This window comes from Marmota monax, unplaced genomic scaffold (assembly GCF_021218885.2).
Source record: "Marmota monax isolate L192 unplaced genomic scaffold, Marmota_monax_Labrador192_F-V1.1 WCK01_AAM20220418_F8-fsc00222, whole genome shotgun sequence".
In the NCBI taxonomy this organism is placed as follows: domain Eukaryota; kingdom Metazoa; phylum Chordata; class Mammalia; order Rodentia; family Sciuridae; genus Marmota; species Marmota monax.
In genome coordinates this window covers 1,797,659-1,816,740 of record NW_026694968.1, presented here as the reverse complement: position 1 = coordinate 1,816,740, position 19,082 = coordinate 1,797,659, and the positions used below count along the sequence as shown (strand labels likewise).

Here is a 19,082-nt window from a genome sequence, read left to right as displayed (position 1 = left end):
CATCCCCTGAGCCGATGCCTATCTAAGACTACTACATGCATTAGAAAACTATCTGGGAAGGTAGTCAGGAGGAAGCAATAGAACTAAAAGTATTAGTAATACTAAAAAATATTTCAAATAATGAAACTCAGTGTTCATCTGATGTGAAAAACTGTAAGAACGTTCTTTTCTTAAATTGCCTTTGTACGGTGAAAGACAGGACTGTTTTTGGTTGCTCCCCTCCTCTCCCCCCAAAATTTTTTTCACATTAACAAATTACAGTATGAATAAAAAAATAATTATCCTAAAGTGATTCAACTGTCTCACTAGTTTAGATAGTTGGCCTTGCTGGGAACAGAATCAGAGAGGGCCCCTTTGGAACATTGAGTACTTTTGCGTGTATTTTATTTTCTAAACCAGAGATCCCTGAAGATTTAAGAAAGGTAGTCACACTCTATTCTCTGAGATAAAGTTACATATTCATCTAACATATATATTCACTATATTCATCTAACATCATTTATTGAGCACCTATCATTCAAGACAGTGTCCCTGGTCTTAAGGTGCTGTGACCACCAAAATGGGAACTAAATATACTCCTAGGGCCATGGTGTTCCCTCTTTGTCCAAAGGCTGGTGGCTGATACTTGCAGTGGTCTAATTGTTACAGGAACTCTCAAGAAACTTTGAGTTTCTTTTCTCTACTCATCATAGAAACACTTTTCTTTAGTGCCTCTTTAACTTCATGTAAGTATTACAATGCAATAACTATGATAGAAATGACAGAAAATAATTTTGCAATTATTTTGTAATTAGTTGATAATTGGACTAGGTCTTATGGAATAATTTTTGGACTTGACCATTACTTACAATACTATTTCTGTAAAAGAGTAACTTCTGAGTAATGAACAACCAAAATAAAAGATTTTTAAAAAGTGCAACCTGTTTTAAATTGCAAATCTCACTGTAACTCTCTTACAAATTGCACAAAAATGTGACATTTATTGGCTAACTTATTCCTTGGTATTTTTTGCTTTTGAATTTGTTATTTAAAGAACCTAGTCCAGGTATGAACCTCAAAAGTCACACAATTCCATTTAGATAATTATTGTTGAGACTGGCAGCTGAAACTGATTTCTTTCTTTGTGCAGTGTAATTTGGTATTAGAGGTAACTCTCATCTTGAAGAAAGTTTCCTTCCCATCATATTTTATTACTAAAAATAATAATAAGAGCAGTAACAGTGACCACTCATTGAGCACCATATCTTACATATGTTATCTCCTTTAAGCCTCTCAACATCCCTGTGATATGGCTTACCATTTCCTTTTTCAGATGAAGGAAACAAAGCTTAGCAACATCAAACTACTGACCTTCAGTTGCATAGCTAATTAGTGCCAGGGCAAGAATTTGACCCTGAAGCTTGGGCTTTTAATCATTTGAGTCAACTAGAAGTACATAATCAGAGGAATAAGTTATATGAAGGAATAGAGAAACGTCCCCAAAATGTCATCATTCACTCATTCAACAGAGGTGTCTTTGAGTGCTCACTCTCTACAGATCTCTTGCTAAATGCTGTGGGTACACTGGTCAGTCAATCATTTTATGTGTGATTTACACTCTCACAGTGTTTACAAACTATGTGTGAAACAAATGAGTCAAGTAATCACAATAGTATTTATTTACATTGAGATAAATTCTTGAAGGGATAATGGTATAGATTTGAGAGCTTACAATAAAAGATTCTGAGTTAAGTGATGGTTTGACATCTCGAAGAATAAAAACCTGAGCTAAACTCTTGGGGATGAATGAGAATCAGAGTTAAGAGGTGTAGGTGGGAAGCTTTCCAGATATGAAATAACATAAGCAAAGGCCCTGAGACAGGAGGAAACATGATATGTTCAGACTATAAGGAGGATAATGTGACTGGGTACAGTTGTGGAAGGGAAAGTGGCATGAAAGAGGCTTTTTCATACCTGACCTTGGAAGGGTTAGGATTTTTAACTGAACAGCAAGAGGAAGCTACTAAAGAATTTTAAGCAGAGAAATAACAGTACCAATTTTGCAATTCATAAAGATTAAAATTGGTGGCAGTGTGGAAAACAAATTAGAAGAGGGGACATGTCAGTTTAAAGTAATTGCCAATGCTCAGAACTTGGACTTTAGGTCAGACAGCCTCCATGGGCTCCTTTTGTACCTTCTTTTGACCCAGGGTCTTTTGTAAACAGAAGAATAGTGCAGAGCCCAGAGAAAAGTTCTAAGGATTAAGTGAAAAGGTGATAATAGGAATCAACCATCCCAATTTATGGATGAGGAAACTGAGGCTTAAAAAAGTTAAAAGTTTCTGTTATTATTATTTGAATTATCCAGATATGAATTAAGAGTGAAAGGAGTGGAAGATAAAGGCAAGTGAAAGTCTGAAGGGAGAGAGCATTCCCAACCCCAAACAAGCAAATGAACAATAAAACCCACGTAAGATCCTGACAAGGCTAAGTCTCGGGATACCTGGTTGAAAGGGAGAGAGGGTCCAGAAACCACGTAGGATCAGGCTTCCATGGGCTCATCCCAGTTATTCCTCCAGCAGAACAGAGGTCCAGGAATAAAATAAACTTTCACTTTTCTATTTCCTTCCTTTATTTCCTAAAGGGCTTGATTAGACCAAACTGTCCCTTAGCATGATAAGCAAATTAGGATTTCAGGGGTCCATTTGCCCCAAATCATCAATTAGAAATCTCCCTATTTGCTGTGTGATCTGAGAAAGTACATTAGTGGGGCTGGGGTTGTAGCTTAGTGGGACAGCGCTTGCATGACAAGCACAAGGCCTGAGTTCAGTCCCCAGAACCACAGAAAAAAGAAAGAAAGAAAAAACTACATTAGCAATGAGACAAAAACTTTAATCACACAGTTGAAGTAAATACTTGAAACACTTTTATTTTATAGCGTGGAGAGGTTTCTTTTCTTTATTTTTGGTACTGAAGATTGAATTCAGGGGCTCTTTAACCACTGATTTGCATCCTTAGCCCTTTTTTATTTTTTATTTTGAGAAAGATTCTCTTTAAGTTTTTTTTGAGCCTTAAGTTGCTGAGGCTGACTTTGAACTTTGAACTTGCAATCTTCTTGCCTCAGCCTCCCAAGTTGCTGGGAATGCAGGCATGTATTACCATGCCTGGCTAGCATGGAGGAGTTTCAAATCGATAAGCCTACCTGGAATTATAAACAAGGGAAGTGGGAATTTAGGATCTAACATACACTGGTGGATTTAGGGGGAGGGGGAGAAATGCATGCAGAGGGAGGAGATGGGGCTAAGATGATAAAGTTGTGACATTCATTAATTTTCTCCAGGAGTAACTGTGTGTACCTTTGAAAACATGGGACCAAACAGAAACTGGTCATGAACTATTTATGTTATGTATTTGAAATGTCAATTGTTTACCTTTTTATGATTTGTGAATATGTATTTAATATGATTGGTTTAATATAATTAATTGTTTCACTTTAAAATACTTACTAAGCGTCTACTATGACCTAACCATTGTGGTAGGTATTGGTTCGAGCAATAACAAAAAACAAAACACATACTCAGAGAGATTTTACTATTACATTATTTTGTTCTCAGAAATTTTATTACTTAAGGCTTTACTTATGAATGCATATTAAAGGATTAATATATTAGTTTTAAATAGAAAATTAGATAAGAATGGATATTTTGGGCTTGACCTTGACCATTTCTCTTATAGCTCTATGTTCTAGATGAAATAAAAGTCTTCAAATATTTAAGAACAGGATATGATCTATGATTCAATGAGGTAATTGATTAGTAGGCCTTTTTGTATGTCAAAACAGAAGCAGTCAAGACTGATACATTTCTGAGCTTAATAGCAGCCTGTGCTGAGATTTCATTTGAACAGCAGTTGAGTATGATTCATGTTGAAACCATTACCATTCTGTTTCAGGGCCGACTTGATTCTCTAACGGAAGTGGATGACTCAGGACAGTTAACTATCAAATGTTCTCAGAATTACTTGTCTCTGGATTGTGGTATTACTGCATTTGAACTATCTGACTACAGTCCAAGTGAGGATTTGCTCAGTGGCCTGGGTGACATGACCTCTAGCCAGGTCAAAACCAAACCTTTTGACTCTTGGAGCTATAGTGAGATGGAAAAGGAATTCCCTGAGCTTATCCGAAGTGTTGGGTTACTCACAGTGGCTGCTGACCCTGTCCCTTCCAGCTGCAGTGAAGCAGTCAGTGAGGAGATGTCTCAGGTATCTCTCTCAGCAGAGGACAAAGGTGGACATGAGGAAAACAGCGCTTGTGCAATCAAAGAGCAACCAGGCTTAACATCAGGTATGCCATCTGCAGGGGAAGCTCTGACAAATGCTGTTCAGTCACCTTCCGAGACTGTGAAGCAAGAATGCAGTTCCTCCTCCCATCTTGGCGCAAAGAACCAACAGCCTCCTCCTTGTGAGAATGCAACCCCCAAGCGATCCATCAGAGACTGCTTTAATTATAATGAGGACTCTCCCACGCAGCCCACATTGCCAAAAAGAGGGCTTTTCCTTAAAGAAGAAATTTTAAAGAATGATCTAAAAGGCAGTGATGGCAAGAAGAAGATGGTTGATCTGAAGCCTGAGATGAGTAGAAGCACTCCTTCATTGGTGGACCCTCCTGACAGATCTAAGCTTTGCCTAGTGTTACAGTCTTCCTACCCCAACAGCCCTTCTGCTGCCAGCCAGTCCTATGAGTGCTTGTACAAGGTGGGGGTTGGGAATCTTGAAAACATAGTCAAAAGTCACATTAAAGAAATCTCTTCCAGTCTGGGAAGGCTTAATGACTGCCACAAAGAGAAACTTCGACTTAAAAAACCACCCAAGACCTCAGAAGATGTGCCTCCAAGTGGAATACCGAAACAGGCCACTGGTTCGGGCAAGCAAACTGAAACTATGAGGAGCTCAGTAGTGCTGAATGGAATGCCTTCTTGTACTTCCAAGGCCATAGAGGGACCAGAAACAGATTCTGCTTCCACATCCTCTGTTGAGCCGTGCAGTCAGAGAAGTCAAAATGCCAAATTGTCAGTGCCATCAGAAATATCCAGTTCACCACCTTTTACTCAGAGCAGTGAATCTTCTGTTGGTTCAGACAATACTTTGTCTCCAGTATCCCTTCTTAAAAAATATGAAAGTAAAAAAGATTGCTCCTTCTCCCCAAGTCATGTTACCAGGAATGGTCAGGTTGTGGAGGCCTGGTATGGCTCTGATGAATATCTAGCACTACCCTCTCACCTTAAGCAGACAGAAGTGTTAGCTTTGAAGCTGGAAAAGCTAACAAAACTTCTGCCTCAGAAACCCAGAGGAGAAATCATTCAGAATATTGATGACTGGGAACTGTCTGAAATGAATTCAGATTCTGAGATGTACCCAACATACCATGTCAAGAAAAAACACACAAGGCTAGGCAGAGTGTCTCCCAGCTCACCCAGTGACATAGCATCTTCCCTCGGGGAAAGCATTGAATCTGGGCCACTGAGTGACATTGTTTCTGATGAGGAGCTGTGCATGCCTCTTTCTGGCATGAAAAAATTAATTGATGAGAAATCAGAGACAGCTTCATCCTCTGAGAAAAATGAGAGCCATTCCACCACAAAATCAGCTTTAATTGAGAAACTAATGCAAGATATTCAACACCAAGACAACTATGAAGCCATATGGGAAAAAATAGAGGTAAGGTGGTCTTAATCTGAATGATTTCTTACCTGATTTTTGGAAGTAATGCTGGGAAAAAGTCAATTTCGCCCCAATTCATTATCAAGTGTATTATTGTTTTTGATAACCAATTCCCCAAAGAAAGAAAGAAAAAGGCACAATGATCACTACATTGTGACATTTGTATCACTTGGAACTGCCCTTGTCAATGTGTTGGCTTGATGAGTCCCTGCCTGGTATAGAATTCTCTATTGATACTGCTCAAACTTAACACGGTTCCTGATGAATGGTAGACTCCCTGGATATAACAAAATAAAATAAGACAATAGCTATACATATATAAGTATCTCAGGAATATATGAATAGAATATTCCAGTTATCTTAAGTACTTTTTGATTAATTTGTTCTGACCCCAGAATAGCTTCCCCATCTCTAGTAATTTTCTGTTGAAATAGACCACACAGTTGAAATTTATCAGGAATCTTTGTTTTTCTTTATTCTCCATCCTTGGTGAGACCTTTGGTTTTATGACCCTGCCATCTGGGGAATTGATATTTTGGGTAAATCTGTACTTTTTGAATGAATTGTTAGATGTGATAAAATCTTTGAGGATAGGCTTATCAAAATTCTCAAGGCTGAGCTCCATGATTCAAGTTTTGAGTTGATTTTTTAAGAGACAGCTGAGCCAGAAAGATTCACTCTGATTATTGTGGCAATAGCCCTTTCTCCAGAACTTCACTGGAAATAAATTCATTCAATTTGATCGTTCTTATGGTTTCTTGTTCAGTGACATAAATAAGTATGCCTTATATCATTTGTATAGCATTTTACTGTGTATAAAGCTCTTCCAGATGAGTTTTTCACTTGATCTTCTCAGCTGTTATGTGAAGCAGGCAGGTAATGCCAGAGCATTCTCCATTTATATTGATGAAAATAGTAAGCTCAAGTTGTTTTCCCTAAGCTGAAATAGTTGGACAGATAGATAGCCAGACAGACACACTGAACCTTTTGCTTGGGAACTGAGACATAAACCATGTCTTCTGAGTCTCCATCCAGTTTTCTTCTTTACATCGTGTTGCCTCCCTGAAAGAGGTTAGAGTTTCTCCTTCACCAGGCAATTATAAAATTATAGGAGAACAGTGTTTAGAAGCCATCCATATCTGATAGAGAAGATTAGTAAAACCCAATGGTTGGTTTGTGGCTGCTATTCCCAGTTTTTCACATTCATTCATTGTTGAACACTATTCTGAGACCAGTGTTATGCTAGACCCGGGTTAAAGAGTCATACATATGGACAGAATAACTGGGAGTAAAAGCAGGTTCTTAAAAGAAAGAGGGAAGAGTTAACATAAATATACAATAATCATAACATAATACTAATTAATACAAATCATATATTTATATATCTACTCATCACAACAATTCTAATATTAACCCCATTTTATGGATGAGGAGACTGAAGAAGTCTTCTGTAGATCCCACACCATTGACTAAATGCTGTCATGCCTCTCCATAAAGAAGTGGTTAATATGTACTAAATGTAAACAATGTAGTATGGAAGAGAAGTAATGTCAGTGGAGCTAGAATTTGCCTGGAGTATTCTTATACAGCGCTACACTGTATGGGGCTTTGAAGGATATTCAAGATTTAGACAGATAAGAAAAAGGAAATTAGGCATGTCAGGGAGGAACAGCATAAGCTAAAATGCAGAAATTAGAATGGGAATTAGAATGGATGTGGGAGTGCAAAGACAGCTGTCCCAATTGGAAGGTCTGTGATTAGAGAACAACAAAAGTTTCCATACCTGTAATAGACCTGGTTGTAGTAAGACCCTGAAGGTCGCACTAAGGCAATTAATATTTGTTTACCAGGCATCAACAACTTCTTCTTCATGAGAGTGGTAATACAAGCCATAACAAATAGTGCTTTTTGATCCCTTATTTTGTGTTTGCTTGTACTGGATATTTACATGTCTCATTCTATTTAAGTTGTAGAATATAGGAATTTTTCATATGAAGAAACTAAGGCAGCATATGTTAGGAAACTTGCTCAAGTCCTCACAACTATTAGGTGCAAAGTCAGTATTTGAAGCTAAAGCCAGCATACTAAAGCAGTGTAGGCCATGACCTCCAATGATCTTTCTGGAAGGTTTAATTGGCAATAATGATAGTGCCTGGTAGCTCTGGTGGTGTGGAGATATCAGCCTGAGGTGGAAAAACTCAGGGACTGATGTGATATAGACTGAACAAGGAGGCATTGACAAGGAAGTAAACAGGATATAGAAAACTGGTTCCAGGCCTTGTCTAGTCATTAAAGCCTGGGGTGGCCCCAGCTAGTCATACTTCTTTCTGAGTTTTGTTTCTTCTTTTATAAAAAGAGATGTTTTTACCAAGTGATGGCTGTGCTATCAACTTCCAATGGTAGCATGCTCTAATTCTATAGTTCTACAAAAATGAAAGCTAAGTTTTCAGCATCTGGGGACTGATAGATGGAAATATTTAGATTGGTAGCTAGTTTAAGGAAGAGATGGGATAGATACTTTTTAAAAACTGTGTATATAAGGTGAGTATATGGTAAAGCCTTTAAGAAGAAGTGTCTGTAGGTAATCAGAAATACTATACTGGTTGGGATATGAGGTAAAGGAAGGCAATAAGATTAAGTTCCTTCCTCAGCTCAACCTCCCTTCACTCACTCATTGCTGAAGTAGTGACGGTAGCTGCCAACCCCTAGTCAACTGAACTTGAATATCACACCCTAGATTTGGTCTCTTCCAAATAGTGACCTAGAGAACTTATTCTTCTTGCAGAATTTAAGAGACAATATTACTTAACATCTCTGTACAATATCACTTAACATCTCAGTCCTATAATAGAATTGCCTATGATAATTCTATCGTAGGATTCTTTTAATAATCCTGAAAAAGTAGGTTTTTATTTTATTTTATTTTTATTGGCTCTTTTTAGTTATACTGACAATAGAATACATTTTGACATAACTATAAAATAGGAGAAAGAGATATTTAATAAGGTGGACATGATTTATAAAATCATGGATTATATCTTGCTTTAATTCAGTCCCCAAGGTTTTAAAAAAATCCTAAATTGACCACTTCTCTCTCCTTCTGGTTTTCCTACTCTGGTCCTAGTAGTCAGTCTCTCCTCTTGCCTAGATTACTGTGGAAACCTCCTAGCTGGTTTCTTTGCCTCTATTCTATTCCTCTTTCAGTCTAATCCCAACATGGCAGCCAGAATGATACTTTTAAAATATAAATCGGATGATGTCATTCTCCGCTTAAAATGCAACAACTTCTACCAGTGCACTTAGAGGTCCTACATGGAGTGGTCTCCTAATTTCCTCTTTGACCTTATTTCCAACTGCTTTTCCCCATTTCACTCCATTTCCACTGGCTTCTGTTGTTCCTAGAAAATTCTGGGCATGCTTCTTTATGGTATAGCTGTGATGGTACCTAGTGTAGAGATATCAGTTTCCCCTGACTACAGTCTAATTTTTCCATTAGATGCCCTAATTTCTGATTCCTCCATCTCTTCTGAGTCTTTGATCAGAAATTACTTTCTCAGAGAAACCTGACCATCTGACCTCCCCCCACCCAACTTCCCTCTCCCATCCTCTCCCCTCCCTACTTCTCTTCCCCTTCCCCTCCCTGCCTGCCTGACTGCCTTTCTTTTGTGATTCTGGGGACTGGGGATTGAAGTCAGGGCCTCACAAGTGACACTAACACTACCACAGAGCCACATTCCCAGCACCTATTATTTAAAAAAGGTATATAACCCGCTTTTTAAATCTCTTATCACATTTTTTTTCTTTTATGTCATTCCTTATGTAGTATTTTTATTGCATTTGTTTCATCTCCCCCATTAGAATGGGAGCTCCATAATGGCAGGGATATTAACAGTTTATTTTGCTAGTGAATTTCATGTACTTAGAACAGTGTCTGGCATATAATATGCAGTCAGTGGAGACTATTGAATGAATGAAAAAAATTCCATCTTGGAATGGAGGAAACTGAGTTCAGACAAATGAAAGTGCTTTTCTTAAGTAGCACAGCTAAAGAAGCACAGAGCCTGCTTTGGGCCCCCATCTACTTTATTCTCTCTACTAGTTAAATATTTGAGAATAGGTGAATTATGTAAAAGAATGAGGATAAATAGAGAAAAGAAAAAGACTGAGATTCAAGTTGTAGCCCACAGATAAGGCAAGATAAGGAAGAAGCTCATTTGTGGGGATCAGGAAAGGATAGAGAAAATCCTCCAGTGTTTAAGTAAATAGGAGAAAGAGATATTTAATAAGGTGGACATCAGCATTGTTCCTTTCAAAAGGGAGATCAAAAAGAATAAGGACTAAGAAAGAAAAATACAATAGCCTTTAGATTTGTTTGAAAGAGTCCATGAGGACCTTAAAGAAAAATTGACTTAATGGAGGAGTGGAGGTAGAAGCTGGAGTATAGATGTTTGAAAAATGAGAAAAATTCATTCCTAACAGCTCAATAATTTGGTTATGAAAGCAGCATGAAACAAAGGATGGTAGTTCAAAATAAGACACAATGAAAGTTTTTTTTTTTTTAACTAAATCTTATTTAAAGTAAGAAGTAGCAAGAAAGTTCAAAATGGCTGGAGTGTATAGGTGGGTACACACTGAGACTAGAAAGGAGAGTGTATGGAACACATGGGAAGGATTATAGCCTGACATTAAAAAAAATACTGAATATATCCTTCTTCTGGTTCTACTCTATCAAATGGAGAGTGGTACATATTTTCCTCTTGCCACTCCCTAAATGTTCCACCCTGTCTTCTCTGAGCCATCAGAGCAGAAGGCAGAAGGTACATAAAAGCCCACTAACAAAGTGGGACTTTTGAGGACTGTGGTAGAATTCCTTAGGATAACAGCTGGGATTGGTGACTACATGTTTTAGGTACCTAACAGTTTCCTATCACCTCCTATCTCTCATGTTTGTGTCTTTCATTGGTTGGTTTCATTAATTTGAAATATTTATTTTAAGTATGTATCCTTTATTCATTAGGAAATTAAAAATTTGAACAGATAATGTATTCACATAATTTTAAAACATAGACATTAAAAGATACCCAGTAAATCTATTTCTCATCCCTATCCTCCTTCTTGAGTTCTGACCCCGCCATAGGTATTAATTGCTGTTTTTAATCTTATGTCCTTTAAGAAGTTTACACACATACAAGCAAATGTAAACATATTTGTGAATCAAAAATTTTAAAACCAGGAAATAAGTTGCAGTCTTTCCTTCCCCACAAATGAAAGCTCCTCTGTAAATTGTCAGTTTCCAAGGAAAGGGCCATTTTCTGATTTCTCTGTGAGGATTGAGGGGATTTTGTTCAATGGTGGCTGATTTACTCAGAATCTGTGTTGTGGATAAGTTAATTGAGCATCTTGGGTTTGAGTACCAATGGGAGTCTCTCAATACATAAAAGTGAAAAAAGAAGAGGCAAGCCATTGAACTAGACTCATCTGTCCTGATATAGTTAAGGAATAGAACAAAAGCAATGGGGAGAAAGGAGAGCAGGACATATCTGGAGCAGATGAAATCTAACAGAACGGTGAAAAATTAACTTAGTGTGATACCTAGACATAGATGTTATCACTAATAGGGGTTAGCAAACTGTAGACTGTGGGCCAGATCTAGCATACTGTCTGCTTTCTAAAATAATGTTTTATTGGAACACAGTGTGTTCATCGTCTATGCAGGCTTTTGTCGTGTGATGACAGATTTGAGTAGTTGTGACAGGAACTGTGTAGCCTGCAAAGACTAGAGAATAACCACTGACCCCTGTTCTTGATTAAGGCAGAAGAAGAGGAAATAATTTCTGATCAGCATCTTTTATGTACAGGTTCTGAGTAGATTATTTTAATTAATTTAGACAATAATCTTATGGAAGATCTGTTATTGACCCCATTTAAGAATCTAAGGTTTGAATGCAAATTACTTGTCACACAGCTGCTAAGTGTGAGGGGTGGGATTACAACTGAGATGCCAAAAGTGACTTGGATTTTATCCTAGAGATAAATTCAAATGCCAGGGAATTCAGACAATAATCATATATGCAGATAAAATTTGTTTATAAAACCCATAGACCACCTCTAGATTGAGTAAAGGAACAGTGTGGATTCTTCTTCATGACATGAATAGAAATCAACTGCCTGATAAGTAGCCACTTGGACAAAGTAGGAAATTATTGATGCTAGGTTAATAGCTATATGATTCCCAGGAGGGCTGGCAGAGTGCAGTGCCAGGAAGTGTACCTCAGTGAAGCATTTCAGGTCTGTCCTTTGGGATATAGTGCAAGATCTACTTCTTGCATCGTGGGCTTCCTGCTCACACTAAATTCTCAAAACTTGTCCTGGAAATAGGACTCCATTAGATTGGAATCAGTGCTATCATTGCTAGGTGCATGGCATAGCTGAACCCATTTCTCCACAGAGATGTAAATGTCTTCACATGCCAGCTTATGGCATCTCAGCTATGGCTCAGTGACTCAGCTGTTGTTGCATTTTGTCCTAAAAACATCTATAACCCAATTCTAAAAACTTCTTTGCTGCCAGCTGGGGATGTCATTGCACATAAATTATTTTGGATTCAGTGCAGCCAGTACTTAGCAGAATGCTTACTCTTTGTAACTGGACTATGTAATCAAGTCTTTTTCTGATTTTGTAGTAGTGGCACCAAGGTTGCCACCATTGCTCCTGCCTAGAGAGAAAGCTGGAAAGTGGTGGACCCAGTGTAACATCAATGGAGAGGAGGTTTTGTATGAGATTCACTTGGCACTGATTTTTACATTTCTTTTCCTATAGTAAAATGGGTCCAGGCAGAACCTATGCTGTCTTTCTATCTTCATTTTGATTTTACAATGACACTACCATGAAGGTGACAGTCATAAAAAAAATATGCTGTTCTGAGTTTTGTTTCCTTTCCTTTCCTTTCCTTCCTTTTATTTCTTCTTTGTTGTGGTAAAAATAAATCCCACATAGCATAAAATTTACCATCTTAACCATTTTAAGCATACATTTCTGTAGTGTTAAGTATATTCATATTGTTATAAAATAGATCCTCAGAACTTTTTCATGCTGCAAATCTGAAATTCTGTTCCCTTAAACAAAACTCTTTCTCTTTTGTCCCTAGTAATAACCATTCTACTTTTGTCTGTATGATTTTGATTGCTCTAAGTATCTTGAATAAGTGGAATCAAGACAGTATTTGTCTTTTTGTGACTGGTTTATTTCACTTAGCATGATGTCCTCAAGTTTCATCCCTATTTGGTATGATATATAACAGGGCTTCCTTCTTTTTAAGGCTGAATAATATTTCTTTGTATGTGTATACCACATTTTAATTTTTTATCCATTTATCTGTTGATAGATATTTGGGTTGCTTTTATCTCTTGTCTATCACTGTAAAAATAGGATGCTACAAACATTTATACGCACATATCTCTTTGAGATCCTCCTTCCATTTCTTTGGAGTATGTACCCAGAAGTAGAATTGTTGGGCCATATGATAATCTAGTTAAGTTTTTTGAGAAACATCTGTCTTACATCATTTTACAATTCCATTAAGAGAGTACACAGGGACTGAGCATGGTGGTGCCTGCCTATAATCACAGCGACTTGGGAGGCTGGGGCAGGAGGATGACAAGTTCAAAGCCAGCTTCAGCAACCTAGTGAGGTCCTAAGCAACTTAGGGAGACCCTGTATCTAAATAAAATACAAAAAGGGGTGGAAATTTGGCTCAGTGATTAAGTGCCCCTGGGTTCAATTCGCAGCACCAAAAAAAAAAAAAAAAAAAAGGCCACAAGGATTTCTTCACATACTTTAACTATTTGTTACTTTATGTTTTTAATTTTTGTTTGGTCTTATTTTGTTTTTTGAGACAGAGTCTCCCTATGTTGCCCAGGCTGTCCTCAAACTCTTGGACTCAAGGAAACTTCCTGTCTCAGCCTCCTGAGTAGCTAGCACTATGGGCATGTGCCTCCACTCCCAGCTTGGTATTTTTGTTTATATTAGCCATTCTAATGGATATGACATGATATTTAATTGTAATTTTGATTTGTATTTCTCTGATTTGAGTGTCTTTTAATATACTTGTTGACAATTTGTATATCATCTTTTGGAGGAATTTGCATATCATCTTATTCTCGTCTTTTGTCCATTTTTTAATAGAGTTGTTTGATTTTTTTTTTGTTATTGAGTTATAGGAGTTCATTATAGAGTCTAAATGTTAACACCTTGTTCATATATATATGATGTGCAAATCATACATATGTGTGTATGTGAAAGAAACTGAAAATTCAGTCCAGAAGAATAATAAAGAAATAGGAGAACATAAAATCATAAAATTTTTATAATTTTAATAAAAATCATAATATGTATATATGTGCACACATGTGCATGATTTGCAGATATTTTCTTCCATTCTGTAAATTTCCTTTTGCTCTATTGATTGTGTCCTTTGATACATAAAATATTTTAGATTAAATGTAGTCTTATTTGTTTATTTTTGCTTTTGTTTCCATATCCAAGAAATCACTGCTAAATCTAACAGCATGAAATTTTTCTCCTAATAGTTTTATAGTCTGGGGCTTTTGTGTTCTCTTTGATTATATCTCAGTGTGGTTATGGTTACTTCTTCTGTTTTTGAGGACTCACCCCGGGCTTTCTTATGGGATAGGGCACAGCTTCAAGGTTAGAGCTAAGTCATCTTCTGGACTTTGTCTCCTAAAAAAAAAAAAAAAATACTGAGGGTCGCTCATTTTTAAAAGTCCTGTATGGACATTATTTACTTGCCTGGAGATTTGAATAAGTCCTATTTGAAACACAATTTTATCTTTATTCACTCACAGAGAAATTTACTGGTAAGTTTTGCAATAAATTCAATTCTCATTTGCTTGATATTTCCCTTATACCAACTACATACTAGTTTTTCTTGTGTGAGTGGAGTGGCAGTTCTCTTAGGTGTAGATAATGATCTCTTATGAGCACCCTATTGGATTGGAAGCATTTTGAATCTTCACATCTTCTTTACATTTTCTCTCCCATTCTTTTTTCTTTATTCTTCTTCTGGACTTAGCTTTCAGTTTCTTTCACAAATTTCCCCTGAGAATATCTTCTTCTTTATCCCTCTAATGTTGTCCTAGATACTTTCAGATTCTCAATATGAGAACAATAAGAGTTGGCTCTCTAACACCATTCAAACTTAGAAATAAGGATCCAGAAAGTCAAGGAGTTGATTAGATAAAAGATAGAAAACTAGAATCCAGCTTAAATATCAGGTAAAAAGCTACATTCGTAAAATATTGACCAGACTCAGCTTTGTAATTATAATTAGAAGATTCGAGAATCCTAAAGGATCACAGATTGAACGTGAATTGACAATGTGGATGATCATTCAGCAAAAGTAGAATACTGGAGGACTCTGAATACTCTTTTTATTTCAACTGTGCATAACCAGAAATTTTGTTTTAGATTCTGGGCTTGGAGCTTGTAGATATGGCAACATAATTCAAGTTTCTATGTTCTTACATAAGATAATGTTTGATAAATGCCAAGGGAAAGTCATATGAGATAGAACAAAGGAAGGAAAACAAGTGTAGCTAGAGCAAGCCTCACAGAGGAGGGAGTCCTTGAGCTGGGCCTTGAATAATGAGTAGAATTTATATAGCAGAGATGAGGAGAAGGGATATGAGTGATACAAGCTTTGACACAGACTAAGGTTGAGGGCAAAAATAAACAAGGTATGTTTAGGAAGTAGTAAAAGAGATTCTGTGTTTTAGAGAGCAAACTAAGCTTCTATTAAAAATTAAAAAAAAAAAACCCACAAAAACTCAAAGTGCAGTAAGATAGAAGTCTCTTTCTCACTTAACAAGAGACAGACAGTCCAGAGAAGACAGACGACAACTAGAGATCCAGGTTTCTTTTCCCTGATGCTCACTATACCATTCTGCATTCCAGCTCATGAGAAGGAGGAATAGAGGGGAGCTAACTTCTTCTCTGTGGTTATAACATGGAAGTTTCATACAACTTCACTTTTACTGACATCCTATTGGCCAGGCATTGTCATATGTCATCACCTAACTGCAAAGGAGTTTTGGAATGAACCATTAGGTTATGAATATTGGGAGGAGAATGTCTCTTAAACTAACTTCTGATTAGAATAAAGTTTGTTAAAAGGAAGGGGAATATAAAGCTAGAAAGAATTGGGCCAAAATAGGGTCTTTGAATTCCAAGTATTTGCATAGCAAAGCCACAAAATAATTATCTCATGAATTCATGAGTGAGTATATAAGTGAATGAGTGAGTGAATGTGTCATTGAGTTAGAAGTTTATCTTCTAGACCAGGATTCCAAACTAAAAGGACTCTAAAAGGCCAGGCAGATGATAGAAATTATATAACCAGATGTAAAGGGAAGCAATGGACCAAATCAACTGGAGGATGTTTGACATGCCTAAAGGGCAGCCACTGCTCAGCTTTAGATGAAAGTTGCACAGGATTGTGGGCCTATTTGGCAAGATCTTGCAGCTTTTAAAAAAGAACTAGAAAATCTGGGTTTTATGTGACATCTCCCAATTTTTAAATGTTGAGTCTGAACAATTTTAAACAGGCCTAACAAAACACACCTATAGAATACATTTGACCTTTAAGTCACTAATTTTCAACCTTTTAATAGGAAGCTACATAAAAGTTTTGGTTTAGAGAGTTGATAGTTTAAGAAGGTTAATCTGGTCATGGTATGCTGGCTGGATGCACCTCTAAGCAGTGATTCTCAACTGTGGCTGCTTATTATAATCACCAGAGAGCTTTTAAAAAAGTCTCAGCCTCTGGCTCCACCCCAGGGCAATTAAATGTGCTCTTCAGGCAATTGCATTGTGCAGTCAAGGTTGGGAGCTAGTCCTCTAAGTCTAATTTTGAAGGTTATTGCTATAGTCCGGACTGTGTGTTAAAAGGGTCTGAACTGTGCTTCTGGAAGCAGACTGAATAAAGAGATGTTAGATAAATTAATAAAATTTTGTGCCTGTTTTAAAATAAGAGAATGGAAGAAAGTCTAAAGAATTGAGATTTCAAGTTAAAATTTGGGGACTAGGAGATGAAATGTTCCAAGGGACACATGAAATGAAGATACACAGTAACTGGGGGAAAGGTAAATGTTATCTTACATGCAAATTCTGTGGCCCAAATCCAAGTTGAGAATTCTAAGTCAGCATAACATTTTTAAAGACAAGCCTATAAAATTCTTTTTAAGAATAATTAAAAAAAAATGTTTTGTATATCTTTTGTTTGTTGCAATGCCAGGAAAAAATATTGTGAATTAACATTGCTAATAGATTTTTCTGAGTATGTCAAGTCATTGCTCAAGGTTGGTTGAAAAGAACCACAGGGATCCAAAGCAATGCCTTCTTGGTTAACACAGCAAAGCCTTCTTTTCATTCCATTGTCAGTTTTGTTTCTGCAAAGCCTTCACTGGATCTAGAAGGCTTTATCAGTGATGATTTAGCTCCACCGTGAGGCTGAATCTGATCACTGCATCTGGTTTTTGCCCTGAAATTTGTGGGCAAGATGGTCTGCTTCTTTGTGTGCAGTTTTAAATATCACAATGAAAATATCAAATTCTTTGTGATGTTCTTAGCGTGTAAGGGCTATGACTCAATAACATATTGTGTAAATGTGATAACAGTGCCTAATTGCATTTGATAACAAACAGTTCTACGGTGATGAAAAATCTCAAAAGGGGATAAACTCAGTCCTGCATTTTTAAAATAAAATAAAATAATTCTTAGGAAATTGGTGAATTATTATTTATCTTTAGGCTTAAGGTCATAACTTGTTATCCCTGGTGGGATGTATTGGAAATATAATGAAAAACCAAAAGGAAATCTTGGCACTTATTTTCTACTTTCAATGCATTAGACAAAATGCTTAGGAGTTTATTCATTTAATACTGTATCACATTGACTTTTCAAAAAAATCCCTCCTTAATGCAGACATGTTATGTTTACATTTTACCAATGAGGAACGAAGTTTTTAACTTATCTAAGGGTATAGGACTTGAAGACAGGAATTTGGGGCTTAATTATGAAAACATGAATAAGTCACTTAAAGTTTACTATATAAGCCTTATAGTTTTTAAAATTTTATTTATGTTTGTCATGTCATTACAACAATTATGTGAAATTACAAAGAGCAAAGGCTCATTGTAGACTTTAAAATTTACATAAATATTAGTTTTATCACCATTGTGACTTTTTCTATGAATCTAGGGAACTAGCATCAATTATATTGAAAAGAACTAGAATAAGAACCTTAATTCTGCCCCTAAGTATCATTGTAGCCTTGGAACAGTCTTTCAAGCCTCAGTTTTAAGTAATAAACAATAAAGGAATCACATTGCTTGATCAATAAATACTTCTTAATTCTGAACTTTTATGTGAGACTGAGTATGAGGAATAATTAACAAAAGCAGTGATTTTTCTATAAAATACTCATTGGACTATATCACTACAACATGGAATATTCCATGGAATTCTGCATGAATTCCCCTTAGAAGATTCTTAATGGTAAGCGAATGTGAGGTTGAGACATTAACGAGCCTGGAGGTATGAAACTATTCATGCTGCATTCTTAGTACTGTAATATGACAAGAACCAGATATGCTAGAGGAATTTGGGGCCTGGTTAGGGTTTATAAGATACCAAAAGACCAGGACCAGTGGTGACAGTAAACAAGTGAGTAACCCAGTAAGAATTAGATATGGATTAGTCTGAATTTATGGCAAGTTAAGTTCAGTTAAATAAAGCAGATTGGAAACATTCATCTTGGTGGATTTGGCGTTTTGATGTTATAAAATTACCCATCAGCACTGCTGCTTGTCCTGTATTCAGACAACATGGGGAAATACATTCCAAGAATGTGGGTTCTCTGTCAAGGGCATTCATGATGTCAGACCATGTCTGAGGCTGATCTTACTATCTAAAGATGACTGGTCTGGATTTTTGCATGGTGAATAAGCAACTTTATCCAGGAAAAGTGCTGCTTGTGAACTCAGGCCTTCATGCCTTACATTCTTCAGGTTGATAAGGCTTAGTATTATCCTTCTTAGAAGCTAGCCGCTTTACCACTGGCCTTCATGCTTTATCTAGGAATAAAGGAAATTATTAGTATTTTATCTTTTTAAAATTTTAAGAAAATCACACAGCAAAGGTATCACTTATAGGTGGTATTCTGAAATTCTGTTTTGTTTTTTTTCCCCCCTGAGAACTTAGAACTACATTTTATGAATGTATGTGTGTGGGGGTGGGGAGCAGGCAGGCAGAGCGCAAGCATATGTCACAATTGGCAATCTAGTATTCTTTTTCTTTTTCCTTAA

General features: G+C 36.7%; 1 protein-coding gene across 5 annotated transcripts in view; it reads left to right on the top strand.

Moving 5' to 3' along the window:
- Akap6 (A-kinase anchoring protein 6) overlaps positions 1–19,082 on the top strand; it is a 589,717-nt gene that overhangs the window by 303,890 nt on the left and 266,745 nt on the right. For all 5 annotated transcript variants that reach the window (XM_046427476.2, XM_058573661.1, XM_046427475.2 and 2 more), the window contains one exon: positions 3,931–5,697. In XM_046427476.2, coding sequence (XP_046283432.1) covers positions 3,931–5,697 — 1,767 coding nt within the window. The remainder of the gene's footprint in view (positions 1–3,930; positions 5,698–19,082) is intronic.